This window comes from Pongo pygmaeus, chromosome 18, assembly GCF_028885625.2.
Source record: "Pongo pygmaeus isolate AG05252 chromosome 18, NHGRI_mPonPyg2-v2.0_pri, whole genome shotgun sequence".
Lineage (NCBI taxonomy): Eukaryota > Metazoa > Chordata > Mammalia > Primates > Hominidae > Pongo > Pongo pygmaeus.
The window spans coordinates 86,110,194-86,133,408 of NC_072391.2; the positions used below are offsets into that span (position 1 = coordinate 86,110,194).

At 60.5% G+C, this 23,215-nt stretch overlaps 3 protein-coding genes across 9 annotated transcripts in view; 1 reads left to right on the top strand and 2 right to left on the bottom strand.

Moving 5' to 3' along the window:
* Positions 1 to 4,363: 4,363 nt before the first annotated feature.
* On the top strand, positions 4,364 to 9,313 carry CDT1 (chromatin licensing and DNA replication factor 1). The gene is made up of 10 exons (XM_054452786.2): positions 4,364 to 4,712; positions 5,294 to 5,434; positions 5,525 to 5,661; positions 6,203 to 6,400; positions 6,487 to 6,632; positions 6,784 to 6,884; positions 7,249 to 7,437; positions 7,813 to 7,965; positions 8,043 to 8,244; positions 8,920 to 9,313. The coding sequence occupies exons 1-10, from the start codon at positions 4,488 to 4,490 to the stop codon at positions 9,081 to 9,083; spliced, it is 1,656 nt and encodes a 551-aa protein (XP_054308761.1). The 5' UTR covers positions 4,364 to 4,487; the 3' UTR covers positions 9,084 to 9,313.
* Positions 9,314 to 10,321: 1,008 nt separating this feature from the next.
* Positions 10,322 to 13,574, bottom strand: APRT (adenine phosphoribosyltransferase). Its single transcript, XM_054452792.2, has 5 exons — positions 12,680 to 13,574; positions 12,410 to 12,516; positions 11,287 to 11,420; positions 10,934 to 11,012; positions 10,322 to 10,704 (listed from the first exon to the last, which is right to left on the bottom strand). The coding sequence occupies exons 1-5, from the start codon at positions 12,904 to 12,906 to the stop codon at positions 10,562 to 10,564; spliced, it is 690 nt and encodes a 229-aa protein (XP_054308767.2). The 5' UTR covers positions 12,907 to 13,574; the 3' UTR covers positions 10,322 to 10,561.
* A 1,039-nt stretch (positions 13,575 to 14,613) lies between these two features.
* Positions 14,614 to 23,215, bottom strand: part of GALNS (galactosamine (N-acetyl)-6-sulfatase) — a 44,959-nt gene continuing 36,357 nt past the window's right edge. For 3 of the 7 annotated variants that reach the window (XM_054452789.2, XM_063654192.1, XM_063654193.1), the window contains 2 exons: positions 18,898 to 19,015; positions 14,614 to 15,405 (listed from right to left, as the gene is read on the bottom strand). In XM_054452789.2, coding sequence (XP_054308764.2) covers positions 15,319 to 15,405; positions 18,898 to 19,015 — 205 coding nt within the window. In that variant the 3' untranslated portion in view covers positions 14,614 to 15,318. Of the gene's footprint in view, positions 15,406 to 17,480; positions 17,626 to 18,897; positions 19,843 to 23,215 lie in introns of those variants that run through there. The other 4 variants (XM_063654195.1, XM_063654194.1, XM_063654197.1 and 1 more) reach the window with 3 other exon arrangements.

Sequence of the window (23,215 nt, forward strand, 5' to 3'; positions counted from 1 at the left end):
ACAGGCACTTCAGGCAAAAGAGGCAAATATATGGGAAGGAATAGGCTACTTCATTAAAATCTAGGGCAGCCTGGAGGGCTGGCAGGCCTCCCAAGAGACCACGTTGGAAACTCTTTAACGCCATCTGGGCTGGCGGCTGTGTCTGGCTGGCTCTGTCTTCACACCACAATGAGAGGCAGCCAATAGGTTATTCCTCCTTGAGGCTCCAGTCCCAGGACAGGATCTGATTGGCTCAGCTGTGCACCTCTAGCCCAATCAATTGTGACTGGGAGGCGGGGCTACACAGCACAAATGTGCGGCTGAATGAACTCATCGCTGCAGGTGAACAAGGCAGTTTTCCAAGGACCCCTCCAAGGCACAAGTCATCCCGAATGGCCTACTCTCCAGGGGTGACATTGAAAATACTGAGCAGTTGCCATGGCTGGATCCTGAGCCACCATAATTGACACGGGCCATTGCACTCAGGCCGGACATGGCCCCCAAGGCACTGGGTACCCTCTTCCAACCTGTGAGTCGTGAACACCGGCCCCACTCTCAGCCTCCCAGCTCCTGACACTTCTGAAGCCTGGCCCCTTGCCCCACACAGGGCCAGACCTAAGCTACATTCATGCCTGCACTCTTACCAGCCCCTGTGCACTATACTTCCGGGTCTAGCTCATTCCAGAGCCTGCTTCTGCCCCGGGCTGGAGTCCCAGGGCTGGCCATGATGACAGCAACTGCCAAGGCCCCTTCCCTCCCACGAGGCTCGGGAGCCACCTCTTGGGGTGAGTGGTGACAGGTGCTGCTGTGCTGAAGTCAGGAAGGAAGCCCCCATCCTGAGGTGGTCTCTGGGAGTATCTCATGACCATGGGCCTAACCTTGGCCCCTGGCATGGCTCCAGGAGTCCAGCGCAGTACCCTGTGGTTCCGGCTGGTGGGTGGGCAGGTGGCAGGAGAGAAGAAATGCTGGAGTCGGCTTGGCATTTTGAAGACCTTGGAGAGGCCTCTGGCAGCATCCTGTCCATCAACTTATCTATGGAAGGCAGGGACCGGGCCAAATGGTTGCACCAGCAGCCAGATGTGGAGCAGTTGCTTGTGGTTACGTGCAGCTAACACTGCCTCTCTGAGACCAGCTGTTTCTTTATTCTCAATGTGAGACAGAGTGGGGAACCACCATGTCACCAGGGGAGGTGACAGCTCCCTCCTACCTGATGATGGTTATGCTGCCAAGGATGTACAAGGTCCCCTTACTGCAGTTGGTCCTAAGGAGAGGATGTGTCTATAATTTATGCTCCCATTATAGCTCTAACATTATACATGTTTTCCCTCTTTCATACGTAGCCGACTTCTATTTGGTTTGTGTTCCACTGTGACTCCCAGATCACTTTCTGCTCCCTTTGAGAAAAGCCAGGATCCCCATCTTGATTAGAATAGAACGGAATATTTCAGCTGAAGAGACTCACAAGTAAGGGTCGCCACGCAGAGCTGTGCAAGCTAAGGCCTGCACAAGGGTTCCTGGCCAAGGGGGCAGCGGGAGCTGAGATCCCTATGGCTCCACTTGTCAAGCCATTTTTCATAAAGGTGCCTTATGAGCTAACTGCCCTGCTGGAGGTTGTCTGGTCCCAGGGGCCTTCAAACTCTTTTGTCCAAAACCCACAATGCGAAATACGCCTTTTCGAGACATTCTATTTTCAAAAATTTCAAACATCCAGAGAAGTTGAATCTCATTTACCCCTCAGACTCTATCTTAATGTTCTACACTGTTCTTTTTGTTGTTATTGTTGAGATGGAGTCTCACTCTGTCGTGCAGGCTGCAGTGCAGTGGCACAATCTCAGTTCACTATAACCTCCACCTCCTGGATTCAAGCGATTCTCATGCCTCAGCCTCCCGACTAGCTGGGATTACAGATGCCCGCCACCACAACCAGCTGATTTTTGTATTTTTAGTAGAGATGGGGTTTTACCATGTTGGCCAGGCTGGTCTCAAATTCCTGATCTCAGATGATCCACCCGCCTCGGCCTCCCAAAGTGCTGGGATTACAGGCGTGAGCCACTGCGCCCGCCCTGTCCATCTTATTTGATGCATTTTAAAGCGTCAGACACTCCCTGTTATTCCCAACCACTTCTGCATGTATGTCACTGACTAGAGTTCAATGTTTGCTGATAATTTGGCTTTTAGATAAATTTACATACCATAAGATACACAAATCTTAAGCTACCCTCAGATTTTGATAAATTCATACAGTTATGTGACCCAAACCTGTCATGATATAGACCATTTCTATCATCCTAGAAAATTCCCTCGTGCTCCTTCCAAGTCAGTTCCTGCCCCAACCTGCCACCAGTTTTGACTGAAGAAATACATTATATTTGTTTAATGTGTGGTGTGGCCAGGTGTGGTGGCTCACGCCTGTAGACCCAGCTACTTGGGAGGCCGAGGCAGGAGGATCGCTTCAGTCCAGGAGTTCAAGACCAGCCTGGGCAACATGGTGAGATGCCGTCTCGACAAAAAAACAAAAACAAAAAACAAAGATTTAGCCACGCGTGGTGGCTCACGCCTGTAGCCCCAGCTACTTGGGAGGCCAAGGCAGGGGGATCCCTTAAGCCCAGGAGTGGAGGCTGCGGTGAGCCACTGCACTCCAGCCTAGGTGATCAAAAAAAAAAAAAAAAAAAAATTATATTTTGCATGGTGGCCCAGAGCACATGTACCAAAACAAAACTTCTTAACAAAACGTAGCTTTAAAAAATGTGGGTCTCAGTCTTCCATATTTATTTCTTGACCCACTAAAAATTTGCTACCAGCTGCTTGCAAAACACAGGTCTAGGTGCTGATCCCCTAAATATAGATGGAAAACGAATGCCACGCCCCCCCATCCCCCCTCCTTATGAACCTCCTCACTTTTGAGGTGTTTTGTTTTGGAGATGGAGTCTCGCCGTGTTGCCCAGGCTGCTGGAGTGTAGTGGCGGGATCTTGAGTAGCAGAGATTACAAATGCCTGCCACCACGTCCGGCTAATTTTTGTATTTATTGTAGAGACGGGGTTTTGCCATGTTGGCCAGGCTGGTCTTGAACTCCTGACCTCAAGTGATCTGCCCGCCTCAACTTCCCAAAGTGCTGGGATTACAGGCGTGAGCCACCGTGCAGGCCACTTCTGAGGTATTTTGCAAGCACCAGTTGCATCATCAAACCGGTTTCTATTCCTTTAACTTAAAAAAAAAATAGGCACAATTCATGCTTTTTACAGAAAACTTGGAAAATGGGAAAACTCTCAGCCCTGGCCGCCTCCACCCGCCTCCCCTTCCCTCCCAGGCCTCCAGGCCCCGGCGGCCCGCATTGCTTTGCGGGGTACTTCCGCGGCGCTGCGCCTGCTTATTGGCGTCTCTAGAAGGAGTGGCTGCGGCTCGGGCTCTCCAGATAACCCGCGCTGTAGGCCGTTTCCCAGATAGAAGCGGTACAGGTTTTAAGAACTAAAACTTTAAAATCTCAGCCATGCTAAAGGCAGTTTCTTTTCTTTCCTTTTTTTTTTTTTTTTTTTTGAGACAGAGTCTCGCACTTTCGCTCAGGCTGAAGTGCAGTGGCGCCACTTCGGCTCACTGCAACCTTCGCCTCCCGGGTTCAAGCGATTCTCCTGCCTCGGCCCCCCGAGTAGTTGGAATTACAGGCGCCCGCCACCACGCCTGGCTAATTTTTGTATTTTTAGTAGAGAGGAGGTTTTACCATGTTGGTCAGGCTGGTCTCGAACTCCTGACCTCAGGTGATCCGCCCGCCTTGGCCTTTCTAAGTGCTGGGATTACAGGCGTGAACCACCGCGCCCGGCCCCTTTTCTTCGTTTCCATGTAATAGCTTGATTGAGAAATAATTCCCATATCAAATCCACCCTTTTAAAAAGTGAGCAAGGCGGGGCGCGGAGGCCACGCCTGTGATCGCAGCGCTGTGCCGGGCGGCAGTTCCAGGAGGGCGGATCACTGACCCGGGGAGTTCGAGACCACCCGGCAACGTAAACTCCGCCTCGATATAAATAAGTTTAAAAAAAGAAATAAGGAGCGTGCGGCCCGCCGGGGCAGCGCCTTTACCAGCCCAAGCCTGCAGCCCCCCAGGCCGCGCCGTCCTCGGCTCCCCCGGGCAGCGCCGGGGTTTTGTCAGGCGCGCGCTGCTGTTTGCCTGGACTGCGCTCACTCTGACCCTGAAGCCAGCGGCCCCACTGACACGCCCTGAAAAGTGCAAGCCACACGCGGGATCCGGAGACCGCGTTAAAGTCCCACGAACGACGGCGCCCCCCGTCGCGTTCACCCCCGCACGTCGGCGCATGCGCGCGGCCAAGCCGGTGTCCCGCGCCACCAGCGCGCATGCGCGCCCCGTCCCTTCCCCCCGCCCCCCGTGCTCTCCCCCGATGGTTCGGTCCGCGCCGGGGGCGGGGCCAGGGCTTCCGCGGGAAATTTGGCGGGAACCGCGCCCGCCTCTTCCTCCTTTCCTTCTTCTTTCCTTGCTTTCGCCGCGCACTCCGCCGCCATGGAGCAGCGCCGCGTCACCGACTTCTTCGCGCGCCGCCGCCCCGGGCCCCGCATCGCGCCGCCCAAGCCGGCCTGTCGCACCCCCAGCCCCGCCAGGCCCGCACTCCGCGCCCCGGACTCCGCCACCAGCGGCAGCCGCAAGCGCGCCCGCCCGCCCGCCGACCCCGGACGCGACCAGGCCAGCCCACTGGCCCGCAGGAGGCTGCGGCTGTCGGCGGACGAGGTGAGGGGCGTGGGGAAACTGAGGCCGGGGGTTGGGGGCGGGGAAACTGAGGCCCGGAGAGACTGAGGCCGGGGGGTTGGGGGCGGGGAAACAGGCCCGGGGGGCGGGGCTCGGGGAGACTGAGGCCGGGGAGCTGGGGGCGGGGAGACTGAGGCCCGGGGGGCAGGGCTCGGGGAAACTGAGGCGGGGGGGACGGGACGTGGAGGCAGGGCGGGGCGCAAGGAACTCTGGGACAGGTCGGGGGATCCTGGGTTGCCCTGCCACCACTGGGGACTTGGCTGGCTCCTGAGATGAGCAGGAGGCACTGGGGGGCTTGCACCGGGATCTGATGATGGGGCTGGAAGTCCAGCTTCTCTGCGAGGCCAGGGTAGGGGTCCGACCTGGAAACGGCCCCGGAAGACGAGAGCAAGGCTGTGTCCCCGGCCAGTTTTAGCACAGACCACTATCTACGGGAAGCCCTAAGCCCCCCAGCCATGCCCATCCCAGTTAACTCAGAGCGGCTTCTGATCCTTCGGGGTCCTCTGCAGAGCCAGGAACACCACGTCTTGTCATGAGTTCACCCTTGGGGTCCCTCCCACCAGGTTTCCAGCCCCAGTACCCCCGAGGCCCCTGACTCCCCCAAGACCCCAGACATCCCAGCCTGCCCTTCTCTGGGCCAGAAGATAAAGAAATCCACCCCCGCAGCAGGTCAGCCGCCCCACCCGACATCCCCGCAGGACCAGGTGAGGGGCGGGGCCTGGGGCAGATGCGGGAGGGCTGAGTGGTGCCGGCCTGCCTGCCTGACGGCACCATGTCCTCTGATCCCCCTGAAGGACACCATCTCTGAGCTTGCGTCATGCCTGCAACGGGCCCGGGAGCTGGGGGCAAGAGTCCGGGCGCTGAAGGCCAGTGCCCAGGATGCTGAGGAGTCCTGCACCCCAGAGGCCGAGGGCCCCCCTGAGGAGCCATGGTGAGTGCTGGGTGGGCGGCCACGAGGCCCCGGCAAAGGCCGGGCTGGTGGGAGGCGTGGCCGGGCGAGCCTGTCAGAGGCCCAGGTCTGCCCCTTCCAGGGAGGGTGGTGGTGAGGTCACCAGGGCGTGGAGCCAGACCCCTGAGAAAAAGGTCCCGGGCACTGCTGGCCCTGTGCCCTCAGTCCCTCCTGTGGGGGGCAGCTCCTGCCTCGGGGACTCTGGCGGGTTTCAAATGCTCCTGACGCATTGGTGTGTTATCTGCCTCTGCCCCTGAGAGCCGACAAAACTGGGCTGGGGAGAGGGCAGAGCTTCCCCGGGGGAGCCGCGTGGACACGGCAGAGCTGGGGTGTGGAGCCAGGCTTTCCCGTCACCAGTGCTACCCCTAACGGTGCCAGTGTTGGTGGGTGTGCAAAGGCTGCGCAAGCCATCGTGTGTGGCGTGGCAGGCCCCAGCGGAGGGTCTCCCTGGCCGAGGGGCCTGCTGTGGCGTTGGAGGAGTAGGGGCCTACTGCTTCTCATGAGGCTCCTCCCTCCCTGACAGGGGCGAGAAGGCGCCCGCCTACCAGCGCTTCCATGCCCTGGCCCAGCCTGGCCTGCCGGGGCTCATGCTGCCCTACAAGTACCAGGTGCTGGCGGAGATGTTCCGCAGCATGGACACCATCGTGGGCATGCTCCACAACCGCTCCGAGACGCCCACCTTTGCCAAGGTCCAGCGGGGCGTCCAGGACATGATACGTAGGTGAGTGGTCGCGGGTGGGCTGCGGCTGTCCTGGAGTTGGGGGTGGGCCCGGGTCTGCCTCCTGAGCCGGCCCCCTCCTCCCATAGGCGTTTCGAGGAGCGCAATGTTGGCCAGATCAAAACCGTGTACCCGGCCTCCTACCGCTTCCGCCAGGAGCGTAGCGTCCCCACCTTCAAGGATGGTGTCAAGAAGTCAGATTACCAGCTCACCATTGAGCCACTGTTGGAGCAGGGTGAGTGCTGGGTGTGGGACCTCGGTTTCCCCATCTGTGACCTGCACACTTTCCAGGGTGGGTGTGAGGCGCTGGGCACCTGGCCCAGGACTGGTCATGGGTGGGTGGCTGGGTGGCCTGGTGGGGACTTAGGCCTGGACTCGTCCCACAGAGGCTGACGGAGCAGCCCCCCAGCTCACGGCCTCGCGCCTCCTGCAGCGACGGCAGATCTTCAGCCAGAAGCTGGTGGAGCACGTCAAGGAGCACCACAAGGTGAGCGGCCCCCGGCCCTGCTGTGTGAAGATGGTGGCGCCAGCACTGCCTCAGCACCTAACCCTGTGCTCCGAGCATCCCTGCCACCCACAGCTTCTCCCAGGATGGAAGTGGGCGGGGTTCACCCTGAGCTGAGGGCTGGTGTGCTCAGGGTGCAGCCGCAGGCACCGAGGAGGTCCCCAGGGCGTTCAGCAAGTGCGGACCATGGGAGGCCTTGTGCTCTCCCTCCAAGCTGAGCGCTGGGCAGAGGCTAAGTGACTTGCCCGAGGTGGCCCGGCTGGGACGTAAGCATAGGCCCACCTCACACACAGTCTGCCCTTGTCTCAGATGTGCCCAGGGTCACCCGTCTACTCCTTCTCTCCAGGCCTTCCTGGCCTCCCTGAGCCCCCCGATGGTGGTGCCGGAGGACCAGCTGACCCGCTGGCACCCGCGCTTCAATGTGGATGAAGTGCCCGACATTGAGCCGGCTGCACTGCCCCAGCCACCCGCCATGGAGAAACTCACCACTGCTCAGGAGGTGCTGGCCCGGGCCCGCAACCTGATTTCACCCAGGGTGAGACTGCGAGGCTTGGGCAGCACATTTCTCCCGGGTGGGTGGGCCAGCTTGATCCCAGGCGTAAGAGGTGGAGCCTTGGCGATGAGCTTGACGCCTCATCTGGCTTCCTCCTTGGCTGGGGGATCCAGAGAGTTGGCGGCATTTGCCCTCTGTCCCCAGCTGCAGCCTCTAAGCCTGGTTCTGCCACTAGCCCCATGTGGAGAGTTGGCCTGGGCAGGCGATGCTGCACACTGGGACACTGCATTGACCAGCACAGACCACCCAGTGTGCTGAGTGAACTTGTGCCTTGAGAGATACCGGGGACTCCTGGGCAGAGAGCCAGAAGCACGTTGCATCTTGTAACCTCTCCGCTCCAACCTGTCCCTCCCGCAGATGGAGAAGGCCTTGAGTCAGCTGGCTCTGCGCTCTGCTGTGCCCAGCAGCCCCGGGTCTCCCAGGCCAGCACTGCCAGCTACCCCACCTGCCACCCCGCCTGCAGCCTCTCCCAGCGCTCTGAAGGGAGTGTCCCAGGATCTGCTGGAGCGGGTGAGTCATCCCCAGTGATGGCGGGTGGGGGCCTGGTGACCTGCTGCCCACTAACCAGGTCCCGGTACCTGCTGCAGATCCGAGCCAAGGAGGCACAGAAGCAGCTGGCACAGATGACACGGTGCCCGGAGCAGGAGCAGCGGCTGCAGCGTTTAGAACGGCTGCCTGAGCTGGCCCGCGTGCTGCGGAGCGTCTTTGTGTCTGAACGCAAGCCTGCACTCAGCATGGAGGTGGCCTGTGCCAGGATGGTGGGCAGCTGTCGCACTGTCATGAGCCCCGGTATGTGCAGGGTGGGGTGAGGGGGCGTGCACAGTGGAATTGCCTGGTGCTGCAGCTGCCTCCCCAGGTTTCTGACCAGGGGTGTATGTCACTGATCTGTTCCGTTCAGATGTGCAGTGGACGCTGGCCTCTTGCACTGCTGTGTGCTCGGATGTGCAGTGGGCACTGGCCTCTTGCACTGGTGTGTCCTGGGTGCTCTGCCCTCCTTGGAGCCACCTCTGAGCCTCTGCCCCGCCCCTCCACACCTGCAGCCTCCGGAGGCAGCTTCCCCCTCACAGCTCTGGCCTGTTTCCCTGACCACCTGCAGTCCTTGGTCAGAAGGGGCCCCACACGCACCCTCCACTGCCTCCCAGGCCTCTGGTCACGAGGGCCTGAGCACATGGGGGTTCCGACGCTACAGGGCACCCCCTGACTCAGGGCTTTCATGGGCTGGCGGCCTTCATGCTCGGTGCCTTCTCACAGGGCCTCAACTGTAGGCCTGGCTCTCTCCGGTCACTGTTCATACCACCCAGACCTGGGCCTCTGATCAGAACCACCTCTGCGCTAAGGCCTGGTGATGGGGCTCTGAGGGCGACCAGGCAGGCAGGGAGGTTGGGTGGTCAAGCTGGTTTCAAGTGCTGCCCGTGCGGGGCTGGGGCCCAGCACCAGCCTCAGTGTCTTCCTCTCCTCCCACAGGGGAGATGGAGAAGCACCTGCTGCTCCTCTCCGAGCTGCTGCCAGACTGGCTCAGCCTCCACCGCATCCGCACCGACACCTACGTCAAGCTGGACAAGGCCGCGGACCTGGCCAACATCACTGCACGCCTGGCCCACCAGGCACGTGCTGAGGAGGGGCTGTGAGCCTGGGGGCCACTGTGGACAGACGTGGGCTTCAGGCTCACTAATCGGGGCCCACCAGCATTTTCCTTTATGAACATGATGCACTTTGGTCTTCCTTTCCCCAGTGCCCCTGAGGGCCAGAGGCAGATGTGGGCTGCAGGCTGCACAGCCCAAGGGTCTCTGACTGCAGGTGGTGGGCCCCTTCATGGGGCTCACCTGGTGGATTCACATTAAACCGGTTTCTGTCGGCACCTCTGTCCTTGCTGCTGTTAGGGAAGGGAAGCCAGATGCCAGCACCCCCTGAGGGGCCATCGGGAGTGTGGCTGAGGGTGAAGGGGGCTCTGTGGCAATATGGGGTTGGGTAGTGTGGGTGGCAGGAGGCCATCCCCTCTAATCCTGGAACCTCCCACAGCAAAGGGTGACTTTTGTCATTAAGAATTTCAAGACTGGGGCAGGCATGGTGGCTCACGCCTGTAGTCCCAGCGCTTTGGGAGGCCAAGGCAGGTGGATCACGAGGTCAGGAGATTGAGACCATCCTGGCTAACATGGTGAAACCCCGTCTCTACTAAAAATAAAAAAAATCAGCTGGGTGTGGTGGCAGGTATCCCTACTAGGGAGGCTGAGGCAGGAGAATGGCATGAACCCAGGAGGCAGAGCTTGCAGTGAGCCAAGATCGCACCACTGCACTCCAGCCTGGGTGACAGCGAGACTCCGTCTCAAAAAAAAAAAAAAATTTTTCAAGACTGGAGAGCTGATCCTGAATCATCTAGCTGTGCCCCATGTCATCACAGGGGCTTTCATGAGAGAGCCAGAGCCAGCCAGCTTTGAGGACGCGGCCCTGCCCGACACAGGCAACCTGGAGAAGCTAGGCAGGTCAAGTAGGACATCCCTGGAGCCTCCAGAAGGGACTGGCCTTTGCCCACACCTTGAGTTCAGTACTTCCGACCTCCTGAACTCTAATAAAATCATGCTTACAGCCACTAGATCTGCAGAAGAGCCCTTTCAATAGCATCAGCCGCCTCAGGGTGGGACCTGCATTGACAGACTTAGTTACCCGAGCCCTCGCTTGCTCCCCTAGAAGATGGGCCCACATGGCCTCTTCCTGCAGTGCCTGGAGGGTTCCAGCTCCTGAGGTGAGAACCAGGCAGGCCAGGTTCTGCTGGGCACCACGCCAAGCAGCATGTGCCCACAGTACAGCTGAAGTCTGGTGGTGTCCTGGGGCTCCCTGCTGTGGGGAACAGGAGGACAGGAGACGGCTCTTGTGGCAAAGCTGTTTACTGCGTTCTCCCTCTGTGTGTAATTGGGTCCAGGGCGGCTGAAACACAGCTTTGCCCCAGGCTTTGGCACTTCTAGCCCCAGGAGAGGCGCCGAACCCCAGCAAAGGAATGTGTTCCCTGTGGGCAGCCGGTACCCCTGGTGACTGCAGACATCACTGCAGTTGCCCAAGGCTGATATTTCCCTGGGATCCAGCTGGAGATGTTGGCTGGGAGGCCCTGCAGTCACTCATACTGCAGGAGAGAGAAGAAGGGTACAGGTGCCAGCTTCTCCCTGCCCTTAAGCGAGGTCAGCTCCACCAGGCTCATGCACTCCAGGACCTCAGCCTGCAGGTGCCCCAGCAGCTCACAGGCGGCGTTCATGGTTCCTGTGGATGGGAGGGTGAGGTCCCCAGTTGGCCTGGGCTGCAGAGAGCAGGCGCTCCAGCCTAGCCCCTGGGTTGGGGAGGGGAAGGTACAGGGAGAGGAAGGTGTTGGCCTGGCCACCAGGCACCCTCTGGACAACAATAAGCTGCATCCCATGTCACGCAGCGAGGTCCTGTCCCACTCCCACCAGGCCCTTGGAGCCACAGCAGTTGGCTGCGGGGAGACCCTTACCACCAGTGGCCAGCAGATCATCCACCACGACCACCCTCTGTCCTGGCTCCAGGGCGTCTTTCTGGATCTCCAGCTCAGCCTGGAGTGGGAAGTGGTGTGTGGTCCTCAGACTCCCGCAGAAAACAGCTTTGTTGCAGAGCTTGGCAGCTGCCACCCTAGGCCCTGACTCCAACCCCACTTTGCTGTTACCTGGCTGTGTGAGCCCAACCTATGTCTCAACCTCTCTGAGCTCCCAAGGCCACTGTAACCACAGCAGCTCCACTTGACATGCCTGGGAAGGCCTCTTAGAACTGGGGGAGAATGGCCACAGTGGCCTGGCCCTGCCCTTCCGCTGGCCACCCCAGCCCTCTTACCTTCCCGTACTCCAGGGAATAGGAGGCCCACACAGTGGGGCCTGGCAGCTTCCCCCGCTTTCGGATGAGCACACAGCCCAGTCCAAGCTCCTGGGCCAGGGAGGGGCCAAAGAGGAAGCCTCGGGAGTCTATGCCTGTCAGGGTGAGTGACAGGAGTGACTCGGCAGCATGGGAGTCCCCAGGGGCCAGGGTTGGCCGGTGGCAAGGGGTACCTGGTTGGCTCCCAGCTGAAAGGCCAGCGACGTGCACCATTTAAGGATTGTTACCCATCACCTACCAGGAGCTGCTTCCAGGTCAGAGTGCAGACCTGGGTCTGTCTTTTAAGGGATCGTTTCTTAGCTGTGTGTTCCTAAAGGAGTCACCGCCCCTCTCTCTGAGCTGAGCAGCCCATCTGTAACTGGGCTGGTAGAAACCTGCCAGGCATCAACTTACTCTCGAAGGCAGCTGTGCCCCAGGGCTTCTGTCTAAAAAGGGAGTCTCTCGAGGTGGCCTGAGCTGTGATGGTTGGGGGACGGTCAGGGAAACCCTGCCCCGGCCTGGCAGGAGGTCAGGGAGGGCTTCCTGCAGGAGGTGAGAAGGGGGCTCTGGCAGTGTTGTGGCTCCAGCAAGAGCTGGCACTTTCCTCAGGGCAGTGTCCAGAGAGTGGGCTGTCACACCCTCGGAGAGGCAAGACCGCCAGGAACACTCTGTTCTCCCTGGGCCACCTCTTGGGCTCTCCCGGAGGCCTCCAGGCCTCCCTTTCCTGGGTGGGCGTGATCTTCACCAGGAAAGGCCTGGCTCGTGGCAGGCGCTCAATACCAGCTCGCAGAAGGAACAAGAAGCAAGGCAGCTGGGCCCTGTGGATTCAGCTTGGGCACTCCAGGGAGACCAACTGACCCGGCGACTCGGTCACGCCTGTCCTGGGCTGGGGACCCGGAACCTGCGGGCAGGGCGCCTGCACAGCGCAGCGGCCTCGGGAGCTCAACCTCACAACCCTTCCCGGGCGACCCCAAGCACGGCGCCCGTCCCGGCGCCCCCTGAAGGACCCCAAAAGCCCTCCCCCAAGCAGACGCGCAGAGCCCACGTGCTGCCCTCGGCGCGCGTGGAGGCCTAAGCGCCCTAGACGCGGCCACTGGGTACTCGCCTGCGATGTAGTCGATGCGGCCCCCGTGGGTCGCCTTCAGGTGTCGCGCCAGGAGGCCGATGGCGGCGCGGAAGGAGGCGGGGTCCTTCAGGACGGGCGAGATGTCCCTGGACGCAAAGACAGGCCTGGTGACGCCGGGGCCGAAGGAGGGCAGGGCCCCGGGGGCGAAGGACGACGGTTCCCGCCCCGCCCACCCCGAGGTCGCGGGCAACGCGCTCCCATCCGTAGGCCCGCAGGTCGGGGCGCCACGAGGGCGGCCTGTGCGTGCACCTGAATACCACGCCTGGGGTGGGGAAGTCGGGGAAGCTGCGGATCCGCTGCTCAACCAGCTGCAGCTCGGAGTCCGCCATGGCCGCGTGCGAGGAGCTAGTGGCAGCCCGAGCGCGCCTGCGCGGGGACTGGCGGGCCTGCCACGAGGGGCGGGGCATTCCCCGGAGGGCGGAGCGTGGGTGAGGGGCGGGGCTTCCGCGGGAAGGGGCGCCCCTCGCCGGAAGCATGTACCGTATTTCATGGACTCCTAGGCGCCATCGATTTTAAGACGCGCTCGCATTCCACGCACCACTGAGCAGAACGTTCGAACCAGACAAAGGTGCGAGCCAAGGCGCCCTTCCTTGCCTCGGGCTGCGCCTCTGACTGCAGCCAGGCAGCTGTGGGCCGGGGCCTTCGCGGCTGGAGGAGGGGCGTGAGCTGGTCTCGCCCACGCACCTGGCGCGCGTACAGGTCGTGCCCTTTCTCCTTTATTGGCCGAGATCCCCACGCTGCGCGCGGGGGGGAGGAGGGCGTGAGGAAGCAGTCCAAGTAGCAGGAGAGCGGTGCAGGGCCCGGAGGGATCAGCCCAGGGCGGAGGCGGCGGGCCTGGGCTGGACCGGCCGGGGGCGCTGGCCTCTCGCGGATGGGCCCTGCCATTGAGGCGGCTCTTCCCCGCCCGGACCCGGGGGAGGGAGGCCGGAAGGTGTGGCCAGGCCAGGGCGCGCATCCGCGAGGGCAGAGGCCCTTCTGTCCGCCTGCAGAGACCAGGTGACCCCTTAGCCTTGGGGTGGGGAGTTGTGAACCCCCTGGCCGCCCGAGGACTGGTACCCAGGGAGTTGTGTGAGGCACAACTCCCCCCAAACACAATTTCCTTTCAAGAAAATCCCCGGAGCTAAAATGCCTTGTGCTCTGGCACAAGGCAGAAAAATTCCAAGACTTTTCTTCATTTCGCAACTTTTTTTTTTTTTGAGGAGTCTCCTCGCTCTGTCGCCCAGGCTGGAGCACAGTGGCGCCATCTCGGCTCACTGCAAGCTCCGCCTCCTGGGTTCCGGCCATTCTCCGGCCTCAGCCTCCCCAGTAGCTAGGACTACAGGCGCCGCCACCACGCCCCGCTAATTTTTTGTATTTTTAGTAGAGACGGGGTTTCACTGTTAGCCAGGATGGTCTCGATCTCCTGACCTCGTGATCTGCCCGCTTCGGCCTCCCAGAGTGCTGGGATTACAGGCGTGAGCCACCGCGCCCGGCCCATCATTTCGCAACTTTTACAGTTCAGCTTTGGCCTGGCAGTTACTGCAGAAGGGAAAACCCACTCAGTGGAAGGCAGCCCCCAGGAGCCTTCGGAGGGGGAAGCCGGAGGCTGCATGCGGCTGCTGGGGCCCCGGTTCCAGGGCGGGTGGGGGACCCATCCTCTGATGCCGAGGGGCGTGGCAGGGGCGGCTGCCTCGCAGTGTGCCGTGGTCAGGGCTGGCAAGGCCTGGGGCCTGGGCTCCAGACCCCTAGGGAAGGTGGAAATGGAGGACCCTGACATCCTCACGTCCCCGGGGAAGCCGCCACAGGAGCCAGCCCCACCGGTCCAAGTGTGTGAGCTACACTTTAGCCGTCCACATCCAGCCCAGGAGGCCTCCGCCTTCCCCGCCCTTGTTCCTGATTCTGTTTCCCAGATGGCCCGAGGGGGACCTGGGAAGGCGTGGGGTGGGGGGTACTGGAGGAGGGGCCTGGGGAGGGTTCAACACAGAATTGGCCCTGTCGCCTCCTTCAACCCCGGGCTGTTGGGCTGGCGTGGGAACAGCAAGGAGCCCCGAGTCCTGCCCTTCAGCAAGGAATGCGGCGCTGGGCTCTGGAGGAGGCCGGCCGGGAGGCAGCGGGAGCTGGGCGCCTGATCCTTGGCAGCTGCTGGGAAGATGTGAAAGGAAAATAAATCTCTGCACTCCAAAATCACTAAGCCAAGACAAAAGTCAAGCTGAGAATTAGGCAAACCTGCCTCCCGTTTTATTTCTAAATAACATAGCTACAATGATAAGAAGCTACAGGCCTCCCTCATAATTAGCGCCCGAAGAAACTCCTTGTGGACAAAGGACAGACGGAACTGGAAGTCATCCCTCTGGGGCTCCCCTGAGACAAACGCTTATCTGATTGCTCCCTTCCCTTATTGTTTACATAAAAATGCGGATTCACTGGGCCAGACTCAATCGTGTATTCAGTAGAAGGCTGACTGAACCAATGTACGTCATACACATACTGATTTTATGTCTCCCTAAGATGTATAAAGGCAAACTGTATCCCCAGCCACCTCAGGCACCTGTTGTCAGGACCTCCTGAGGCTGTCACGGGCGCATCCTTAACCTTGGCAAAATAAACTGAGATCTGTCTCAGATATTTGGGGTTCACAAAGGCGTGAGACGGCAGGGTCCTGAGGTCTGAGGTGCTGTGGGTGAAGAGGAGGGTCCTGACATCTGAGGCGCTGTGGGCGAGGAGGAGGGTCAAGCACACTCCAGGGTCAGGTCCTGGGCAGGTGGAGTTGTGCAGTCCCCCTGCGTCTGCAGGTGCTGTCCGTCTGGCTTGGGCAGAGTTGGGGGAGGACCGAGGCCAGAGCCGTCCTCCCTCCAGGCACTTACAGGGCCAACCGGAGATTCCAGGCCTGGCCTGGGTCCGCGCAGGCGCTAGTGGGACCAGAGGCACTTCTTGGGAATGGATTCTGGAGGTGTCAGACACTTCCCCAACTTTTCACAGCCCGGAGGTGCCCAGTTCTGGGAAATGAAAATTGAGAAAAATAACATGCGGTTATTCGAAGCTCTTGTGGACCCAGCAGCACCGAGCATTTTGTTGCTGCTGTTCTGAGACAGTCTGGCTCTGTCACCCAGGCTGCAGTTCAGTGGCGCGATCTTGGCTCACTGCAACCTCTGCCTTCCGGGTTCAAGAGATTCTCGTGTCTCAGCCTCCTGAGTAGCTGCTGGGATTACAGGCATGCGCCACCACGCCTGGCTAATTTTTGTATTTTTAGTAGAGACGGGGTTTCACCATCTTGACAGGCTGGTCTTGAACTCCTGACCTCGTGATCCACCTGCCTTGGCCTCCCAAGGTGCTGGGATTACAGGTGTGAGCCACCATGCCCAACCATTTTTGTATTTTTAGTAGAGACAAGGGTTCCCCAAGTTGGCCAGGCTGGTCTCAAACTTCTGGCCTCAGGTGATCCGCCTGCCTTGGCCTCCCAAAGTGCTGGGATTATAGGCGTGAGCCACCGCGCTTGGCCTCGAGCAGTTTTGATGTGTCCCCTGCCCAGGTCAACCCCAGACTCCCATCCAATTGGCCTCAGTGTGGAGACCACCTCGGTCCAGGTGGGCAGCTACATGGATGCCTCCCCAGGAATCATGGGAACTCGGGAGATGGCGCCCTCTCGACTCGGCCTCTCAGCTCTGAAGGCTGCCACTGGAGGAATGAGAACTTGGCGGGGAGGTCCTGGGTATGGGGGATGCAGCTGCCAAATGGCTGAGGGCCTATATGTGGCCAGCAGTGTTAGAAAGGGCAGGCGGTCCTCCCAGGAGGGCCCACCCTGAGCCTCTCAACTCATCACCCTCTCCTGCAGCTTCAGCCTCTGAAGAAGCCTTTCCCAGGGAGAAGCCGGTCCCTACTGCGCTGCTGGGCTCAGTTCAGTGAGGTGCTGAGTGGAGCCCACACCCCTCCATTGCCTGGGTGTGTGTGGACCTCACAGCGCAGCCTTGCTTAGTGGAAGCCTTGCTTGGTGGGAGGGCACTTTTCCTGGCAACAGAAAGGGAGACTGACGCCGCTAAGAGGAGCCTTCTTGGCTGAAATGAGTGCAGTTTGGTTCTGTGTCCCCGTCCAGGCCACCTCTGTGCCACGTCAGATGCCGCATGGCCCTGAGGGCACTTTCCCGGGACAGACTTTGGATTCTGGGTGCTGCTCAGGGGACTAAGGACACCCTCCAGCCCTGGGCGGCAGCAGGGAGGCCACATGAGTGTCCCTGCCCCCTTGGCCACCAGAGCAGTGGTGGGTTTGGGTGAGGAAGCTGCTCCCAAACTCCAGGGGCAGCAGAGGCAGCCGCAGGGTGTGTGTGAGTCTGGATGGGGGATCTGCATTTCTCAAAGGCCACTCAGCTGTCCCAGGAGCAGGGGTCCAGGTGGCCAGACTCCCTCTCCTCTGTGCCAGAGACGCCACTGAGCCCTTCGCCTGGGGCTGGCCTGGAGTTGGCGGGGACATAGGGCAGGGAAGGGGTGAGGAGGGCGAGTGGTCCCCAGGCTTCACACGCGGGTCTGTGCATCTCCCCCAGTGGCTCAGCTCGCCAGGTCTGAGTTGGCACCACTTTTCCCCCTGCAGAGGGCACAGGTGTGGCGGTGGGGGCAGTTCCCCCAGTGCCCAGGAGATGGCAGCGGCAGCCAGGCCGTGTGCGCCCACCTCCCCTGCCCTGTGCCCGCCGTCTCCATGGCTAGTGTGGCCTGCGCCCACGGAGCCCCTACAGCCTGGGTCGTAGAGAAGGACCCAGCAGCACGGACGGGGATTGGGTGTGGAGGGCAGAAGGCCAGGGCTCCTCCACGGCTGGCGGCCCTGGGCTCCTGGGGCCCGAGACTCAGGGGTCCTGAGACAGGGACCTCCCTGTTCCACCACTGAGTCTAGAGGTGGGGACGCCAGCTGCCCAGGTCCCTTTGAAGGAAGGGCCCTGAATATCTTCCTATGAAACTTGCCAGGCACCCCCCGCCCTGCCCCCCAACTAACGATGGTGGCCCTGCCCTGCCCAGTCCTAAATAACCCCTGCAGGGTGGACTGTCCCTGGGCAGGGACAAGGCCATCTGCCCTCCACGGTCCTCACTGCTGGGCGGTGCTCCTGATGTCCGGTGCTCTCCTGTTACACCCGCCGGCCCACGCTGTAGCTCCCTGGCTGTTCAGAGCCACCACCTTCCTTCCCACGGCACGGCAGGCACCCAGCAGCTCCCACGCTGCAGCCGGCTCTGGCCCTGGAAAGAGGCTTCAGCTGGGCCTTTTCACCTGCACAGCAGGAGCCCAGGCTGAAGTCTGCAGCTGCCGAGGGACCCTCTTCCCGAATCCTGCGGTTTCACTCGGTGGATCCGGGGACTGTGGGCAGCCACGCCCAGCCCGTGTAAACAGGTGAGCGACGGCCCAGGGGCCTCGAGGCTGGGCTCGGCCATCTCCACTGTGCTCAGTGGGCTCTGGGAACCCAGGAGCGACACTGCAGACGTGTGTGTGGCCCGTTTTTGCCGACTGGAGCAAGGGCCGCACGTGGCCCATCTGAAGGAGCTGTGAAGGCCTGCCCTGCTGGGACCCACATCAGCTGTGCGGGAAACAGGCCTTTGCGGCCACTGCACACGCGGGATAGCTGGGCCGTCCACACGCCACCCTATGGGACCCCCAAGCAGGGGACAGAAAAGCTGCCCCTGAGAGGCCCTGACTGCCGCGGCCCCCAGGGCTGGACAAGGAGACGCATCCTTTGTGGCTTGAATACAGACTTCAGTGAAACTTTGGAGGCACGTCTGTGCTTGTTTCTGGCCGATGCTGGCATGATTAGGCCGTTTCTCCACTGGAGGTGAACAAGGCCTGGTCTTCAGGCCACATGGAGGTGCTGCTCTGGGTGCCTATGAGTGGGATCAGGTCTGACATGAAGGTCCCTGGGGCTGGCCCAGCATGAAGGAGGCACAATGGGAACCTCACAGGTGGGCCCTGGGGCCGCCGCCACTAAACAGTGCAGCACCAGCTCACCCGGGACCCACCGGGCAGTACCGTTCCTGCCTTGGTGCCTTCAGAGCCTGGGAGTTTGGATGTCATCACAGGGCCCCCGCAAGGAGAAGCTGCCCGTGTGGGAGTCGAGGACCAGGGGACCCCAGCCCCTCTCACGCGCCCTGCTGTCCCTCAGTGACCACTTGTGGGGAGCAGGAGAGGGGCCTTGGAGCTCCCCAGTCTCAGCTCAGCCAGGCAGAGGCCCGGGTGGCCAGCTCTGGACCTGCGGCTGCCATGGCGCAGCACTGTTCTGGTCCCTGAGTCGCTTGGCTCCTGCCTCCTGAATCCTGGACGCCCGCCGCGTGTGATGGAGGCACAAGGGCCTTACCACTGACGGAGGCGGGGAAGCCTCTGAGGCATGAGAGCCTTACCACTGATGGAGGCAGGGAAGCACGCCTGCCTCCACCCTGTGCTGGCCACGGTTCATCCCGGGGCCGCGGGTGGGTGGCTGCAGCCCCAGCAAAGAGACGGCCGCCCACACACCAGCCACTTACCATGACTGCCCAGTTGCACACGTTGAGCTGGGGCTGCCCAGGGTCCAAGGCCTCCTGGTGCTGCTGGACGACCGAGGTGATCCTGCTGAGGGCCTCCTGGTACTCGGCACTGGCAAAGCTGGGGACAGAGAGCTCTGGTCACACGACTGTGGCTGACAGCGAAGGACGGAGAGGGGCTGACCTGGAAAGGTTGAGGCTGCAGAGGTCTAATGGGCTGAGAACTAGAGTGGGCAGTCACTGTGGACCATGTGCTCAAGCCTGCAGTGGTCCCGGGCCTCGCTAGGACAGGCAGCGGGCACCCCAGCCATCCTCTGCCCTCAGACTCATGGGCAAGAGAGGAAATGAAGGCTTGGGAGGCCAAGCCCTGACAGAGAGGCTGTGAGTAGAGCCATCCCATCCTGTCCCTGCCTGTGACCAGGACCTGGGACGTGTGGGCTGGGGCCTGTGGGTCTCCCCAGCACTCACTACTACGTAAACATTTACAGATATGACACACACTTCTGTCATTACAAAAGCAACGTCATCCCATTGCCAAAAAAAGTAGGAAATACAGGAGAATGGCATCTGTGGTTCTAAAATTCCAATACAAGCATGTGGAGTGTTTAGATTCCTTTCATTTTCACGAAGATACAATTACACAGCTCGACGAGGTGCCGCAGTTCGCGATGCTGTGAATCTAGGTCCACAGCGCCGTCATACCGTGCTCTGAGGACATCTGCAGAGATGATGCCTTTTTACCATTTTCAATCACTTCTAATATCGACAACATCCATATGAAAAGACAACTGCCATTGCTGCCATAGCGGAGATGCAGGGAGGAACTTCCACGAGAGTGTGGCTGAAGCTGGAGTTTCTCAATGCCCAGGCTGGGAGCTGTGTTGCTGCTGGTCGGGACGTGGACCGGAGCGGTCATTCTGGAAGCTGGTGTGGCAGCTCCTTACAAAGCTAGAGACAGGGTTACCAGGTGAGTCAGCTCGTCTCGTGATAGCAGCACCAGTCCAGGCCCAGTACCTTCTGGGAGGTGAGCCCAGACCCACTGAAGCCCAGTCTGTCTGCCTAGGACGCTCAGCAGGCTGTGAGAACTGGCTTTTTGCTCCAGAACCTTCCCTAAAAACGAGGTTTCACACAGAAGCTGCATGCAACAGGGACGAGGATGCGCCTCCCTCCCCACCCCCCACCACCCGCTCCAGCCTCTTTCTGCTCCATCCACCCACTCCCTGCTTAGGCCTCAGGCCTGGGGTTGCATCAGAGGGCGACCTCCAGGAGAGCTGGGGTCCTTCAGGGCTTCCCGCTTGGTGCCCGTGGAGATGCCTGTCCTGGTCCCAGCCTGGGCTTCACACAGCGTGCCCGAGCACAGGGTCCATTTTTAATCCAGGAGGGTCTCAGGTGCATTTGTGTTTTTGCAGGATTCTGTGGCCAAATACTTCTGGTTGAGAACCGGTGAGAACTGCACGCGCACCTCCTGACGGTGAGTGTCCCCGAAGGCCCCGGCCTGGCTTGTTGCTTTAATCTTCTTGTTTATTTCATTTATTTTTTAGAGACAGGATCTTGCTCTGTTACCCAGGCTGGAGTGGTGATATGGCAGCTCACTGCAGCTTTGACCTTCAGGGCTCAAGCGATCTTCCTGCCTCAGTCTCTTGAGTAGCTGGGACCACAGATCACCGTGCCTGGCTAATTTTAATTATTTTCTGAGACAGAGTCTCACGCTGTCACCTAGGCTAGAGTGCAATGGCACGATCTCAGCTCACTGCAACCTCCGCCTCCTGGTTCAAGCGATTCTCCTGCCTCAGCCTCCGAAGTAGCTAGGATTACAGGCGCCCGCCACCACGCCTGGCTAATTTTTATATTTTTAGTAGAGACGGGGTTTCACCATGTTGGTCAGGCTGGTCTCGAACTCCTGACCTCATGATCCACCCGCCTCCGCCTCCCAAAGTGCTGGGATTACAGGCGTGAGCCACTGTGCCCAGCCTTAATTTCTTATTTTCTGTACCAGTGAGGTCTTGGTGTGTTGACCAGGCTGGTCTCAAACTCCTGGGCTCAAGCGATCCTCCTACCTTGGCCTCCCAAAGTGCTGGGATCACAGATGTGAGTGACCATGCCTGGCCCCGTCGTCTTTTTTTTTTAGACGGAGTCTTGCTCTGTCACCCAGGCTGGAGTGCAGTAGTACGAGCTCAGCTCACTGCAATCTCTGCCTCCTCGGTTCAAGCAATTCTCCTGCCTCACCTTCTCGAGTAGCTGGGATTACAGGCACCGACCAACACACCCAGCTAATTTTTTGTATTTTGGTAGAGACGGGATTTCACCATGTAGGCCAGGCTGGTCTCAAACTCCTGACCTCAGGTGATCCACTCACCTCAGCCTCCCAAAGTGCTGGGATTACAGGCATGAACCGTGGCGACCGGCCACCCGTCTTTAATTTAGAGAGGCTCCTGGCAAAGCGACATGTGTGTCTGTGTCTGAGAAGCAACCCAGGCTGAATGAGGCCGTGTCAGAGGTGTCTGACTTTGGGGACAGTGGTTGTCAAAGGCATGGCTGACAGCTGGGTCTCCTTGTGGCCCCCTTGGGGAAGCTCTGACCTCGGGGACAGTGGTTCTCAAAGGCATGGCCGACAGCTGGGTCTCCTCGGGAACAGTGGTTGTCAAAGGCATGGCTGACAGCTGGGTCTCCTTGTGACCCCCTCGGAGAAGCTCTGACCTCGGGGACAGTGGTTCTCAAAGGCATGGCTGACAGCTGGGCCTCCTTGTGACCCCTTCTGGGAAGCTCTGCCTGCTGCCTGGGTTTGCTTTAAAATAAACCTGCCTTCTCCACCTGTGAGGGTGGGCCTGGGTGGGGTTTGCTTTAAAATAACCACCCATTCTCCAGCTGTGAGGGCGGGACTGGGTGGCTGTGGTGGGTGGGACTGTCTCTCTGCTCTGGCCTGGCTGGAGGGGCTCCAGCAAACGCAACAGGTGGGGAACAGCGGCCCTGAGGACACCCCTGTGGATGCCAATCACGCCCAGTGGACGCGAGGGGGCACCGCCTTCCAGGCTTTAACCTCGGGTGGTCCCTGAAGCGACCAGCCTGTGGGGGGTGTGGCGGGCACCCGTGTGGCCGGCACGGTTCTGTGTAACTGGGGCCTGCGATCTGCTCCCTGTGGTCCCCCTGGGACAGCACTTCCAGCCCGGGGGCTGTTGGCTCCTCAGTGACTTCTGCGGGCCCAGGGGGCTCCCAGACAGCCCCTCCAGCTCCACAAGGCCCCAAGCTCCAGGCCCCCCATGGTTTCACGGGTTTCACCCCCACAGGTGATCACGAGTCCCCCGGGGGCGTCTGTCTCTGATCTCGGCACCCCCACAACAAATGGCCACGAACTGGAGCTTAAAACAATAAAACTACAGACGCCCCTCACTTTTCCGGAGGCCAGAGGCTGAAACCAAGGGTCTTAGGGCTGTGCACCCCTGGAGGAACTGGGGCTCCTTCCTGCCTCTTCCAGCTCCAGTGGCCCCAGGTGAGCACAGGCTGGTGGCGCTCCGTCCAGTCCCCACCTCGTCCCCTGTGGCCTTCACCATGTCTGTGTCTCCTCCCGTCCAGTCCCCGCTTCATCCCGTATGGCCTTCACCCATATCTGTGTCTCCTTCCTCTGGACTCAGGGCATTTGGCCTTGGACCCAGGGCCACCTTCTCCAAGATGACCTAGCGCCACCCGTGCCTTAATCACAAGGCAAAGGCCCTACTTCCCTTCAGGCCAAGCTGGGAGGTGTGGGTGGACCTGGGCCTGGGGACACTGCTCTGTCCACTCCAGGCTCCTTGCTGCCTTCCCGCAGTCACCATCTTGGGCTTCTGAGCTGGACGCTTGGTGGAAGAGAGGTGCTGTTGAGGAAGTGCCTAAGGGATCCCTGAGGGGCTGCAGCCCAGGAGCCTCACCGCAGGCTCAGCCCCGTGGGAAGGCGGCTGCTCCGTCCAGAGGGTGCAGGAGCCTCAGGGGACCTTGGCGGTGGTGCTGCCACCCTCTGTCCTGTACTGCTCTCTGCTGCCTCCCACCGGCCCTACTCAAACCCAGGCCCATCAGTGAGCACAGAACGGCCTGGGCAAGGAGCAACTGCTGTACTCAGGCCTGGTTCTGCCTCTGCACGGCCACTCCCCTGATGCTCCTGGGTCTTCCCAGGACCAACTCGATAGGGCAGGAATGCTGGAGACCACTGGGCATGCACGTGCCCCAGGACCCCCAGGCCAGGAGCAGGAATTGGGGACCTGCTCATCCTGCTGGGGTGAGGTGGGGAAGCCTCCAGGTAGCCCTAGCCCAGGGAGGTGGGTTCGGACAAAAAAAAGGAAGCCAGGGCGGG

Coding starts and splice junctions, on each gene's coding strand:
- APRT (XM_054452792.2), bottom strand. CDS start 12,906: ATGCTTCCGGCGAGGGGCGCCCCTTCCCGCGGAAGCCCCGCCCCTCAC. Junction 11,421..12,409: donor CCGCATCGACTACATCGCAG/GCGAGTACCCAG, acceptor TCACCCTGACAG/GCATAGACTCCCGAGGCTTC. Junction 11,013..11,286: donor ATTCCCTGGAGTACGGGAAG/GTAAGAGGGCTG, acceptor TTCCCACTCCAG/GCTGAGCTGGAGATCCAGAA.
- CDT1 (XM_054452786.2), top strand. CDS start 4,488: ATGGAGCAGCGCCGCGTCACCGACTTCTTCGCGCGCCGCCGCCCCGGG. Junction 5,435..5,524: donor CGACATCCCCGCAGGACCAG/GTGAGGGGCGGG, acceptor ATCCCCCTGAAG/GACACCATCTCTGAGCTTGC. Junction 6,885..7,248: donor ACGTCAAGGAGCACCACAAG/GTGAGCGGCCCC, acceptor CCTTCTCTCCAG/GCCTTCCTGGCCTCCCTGAG.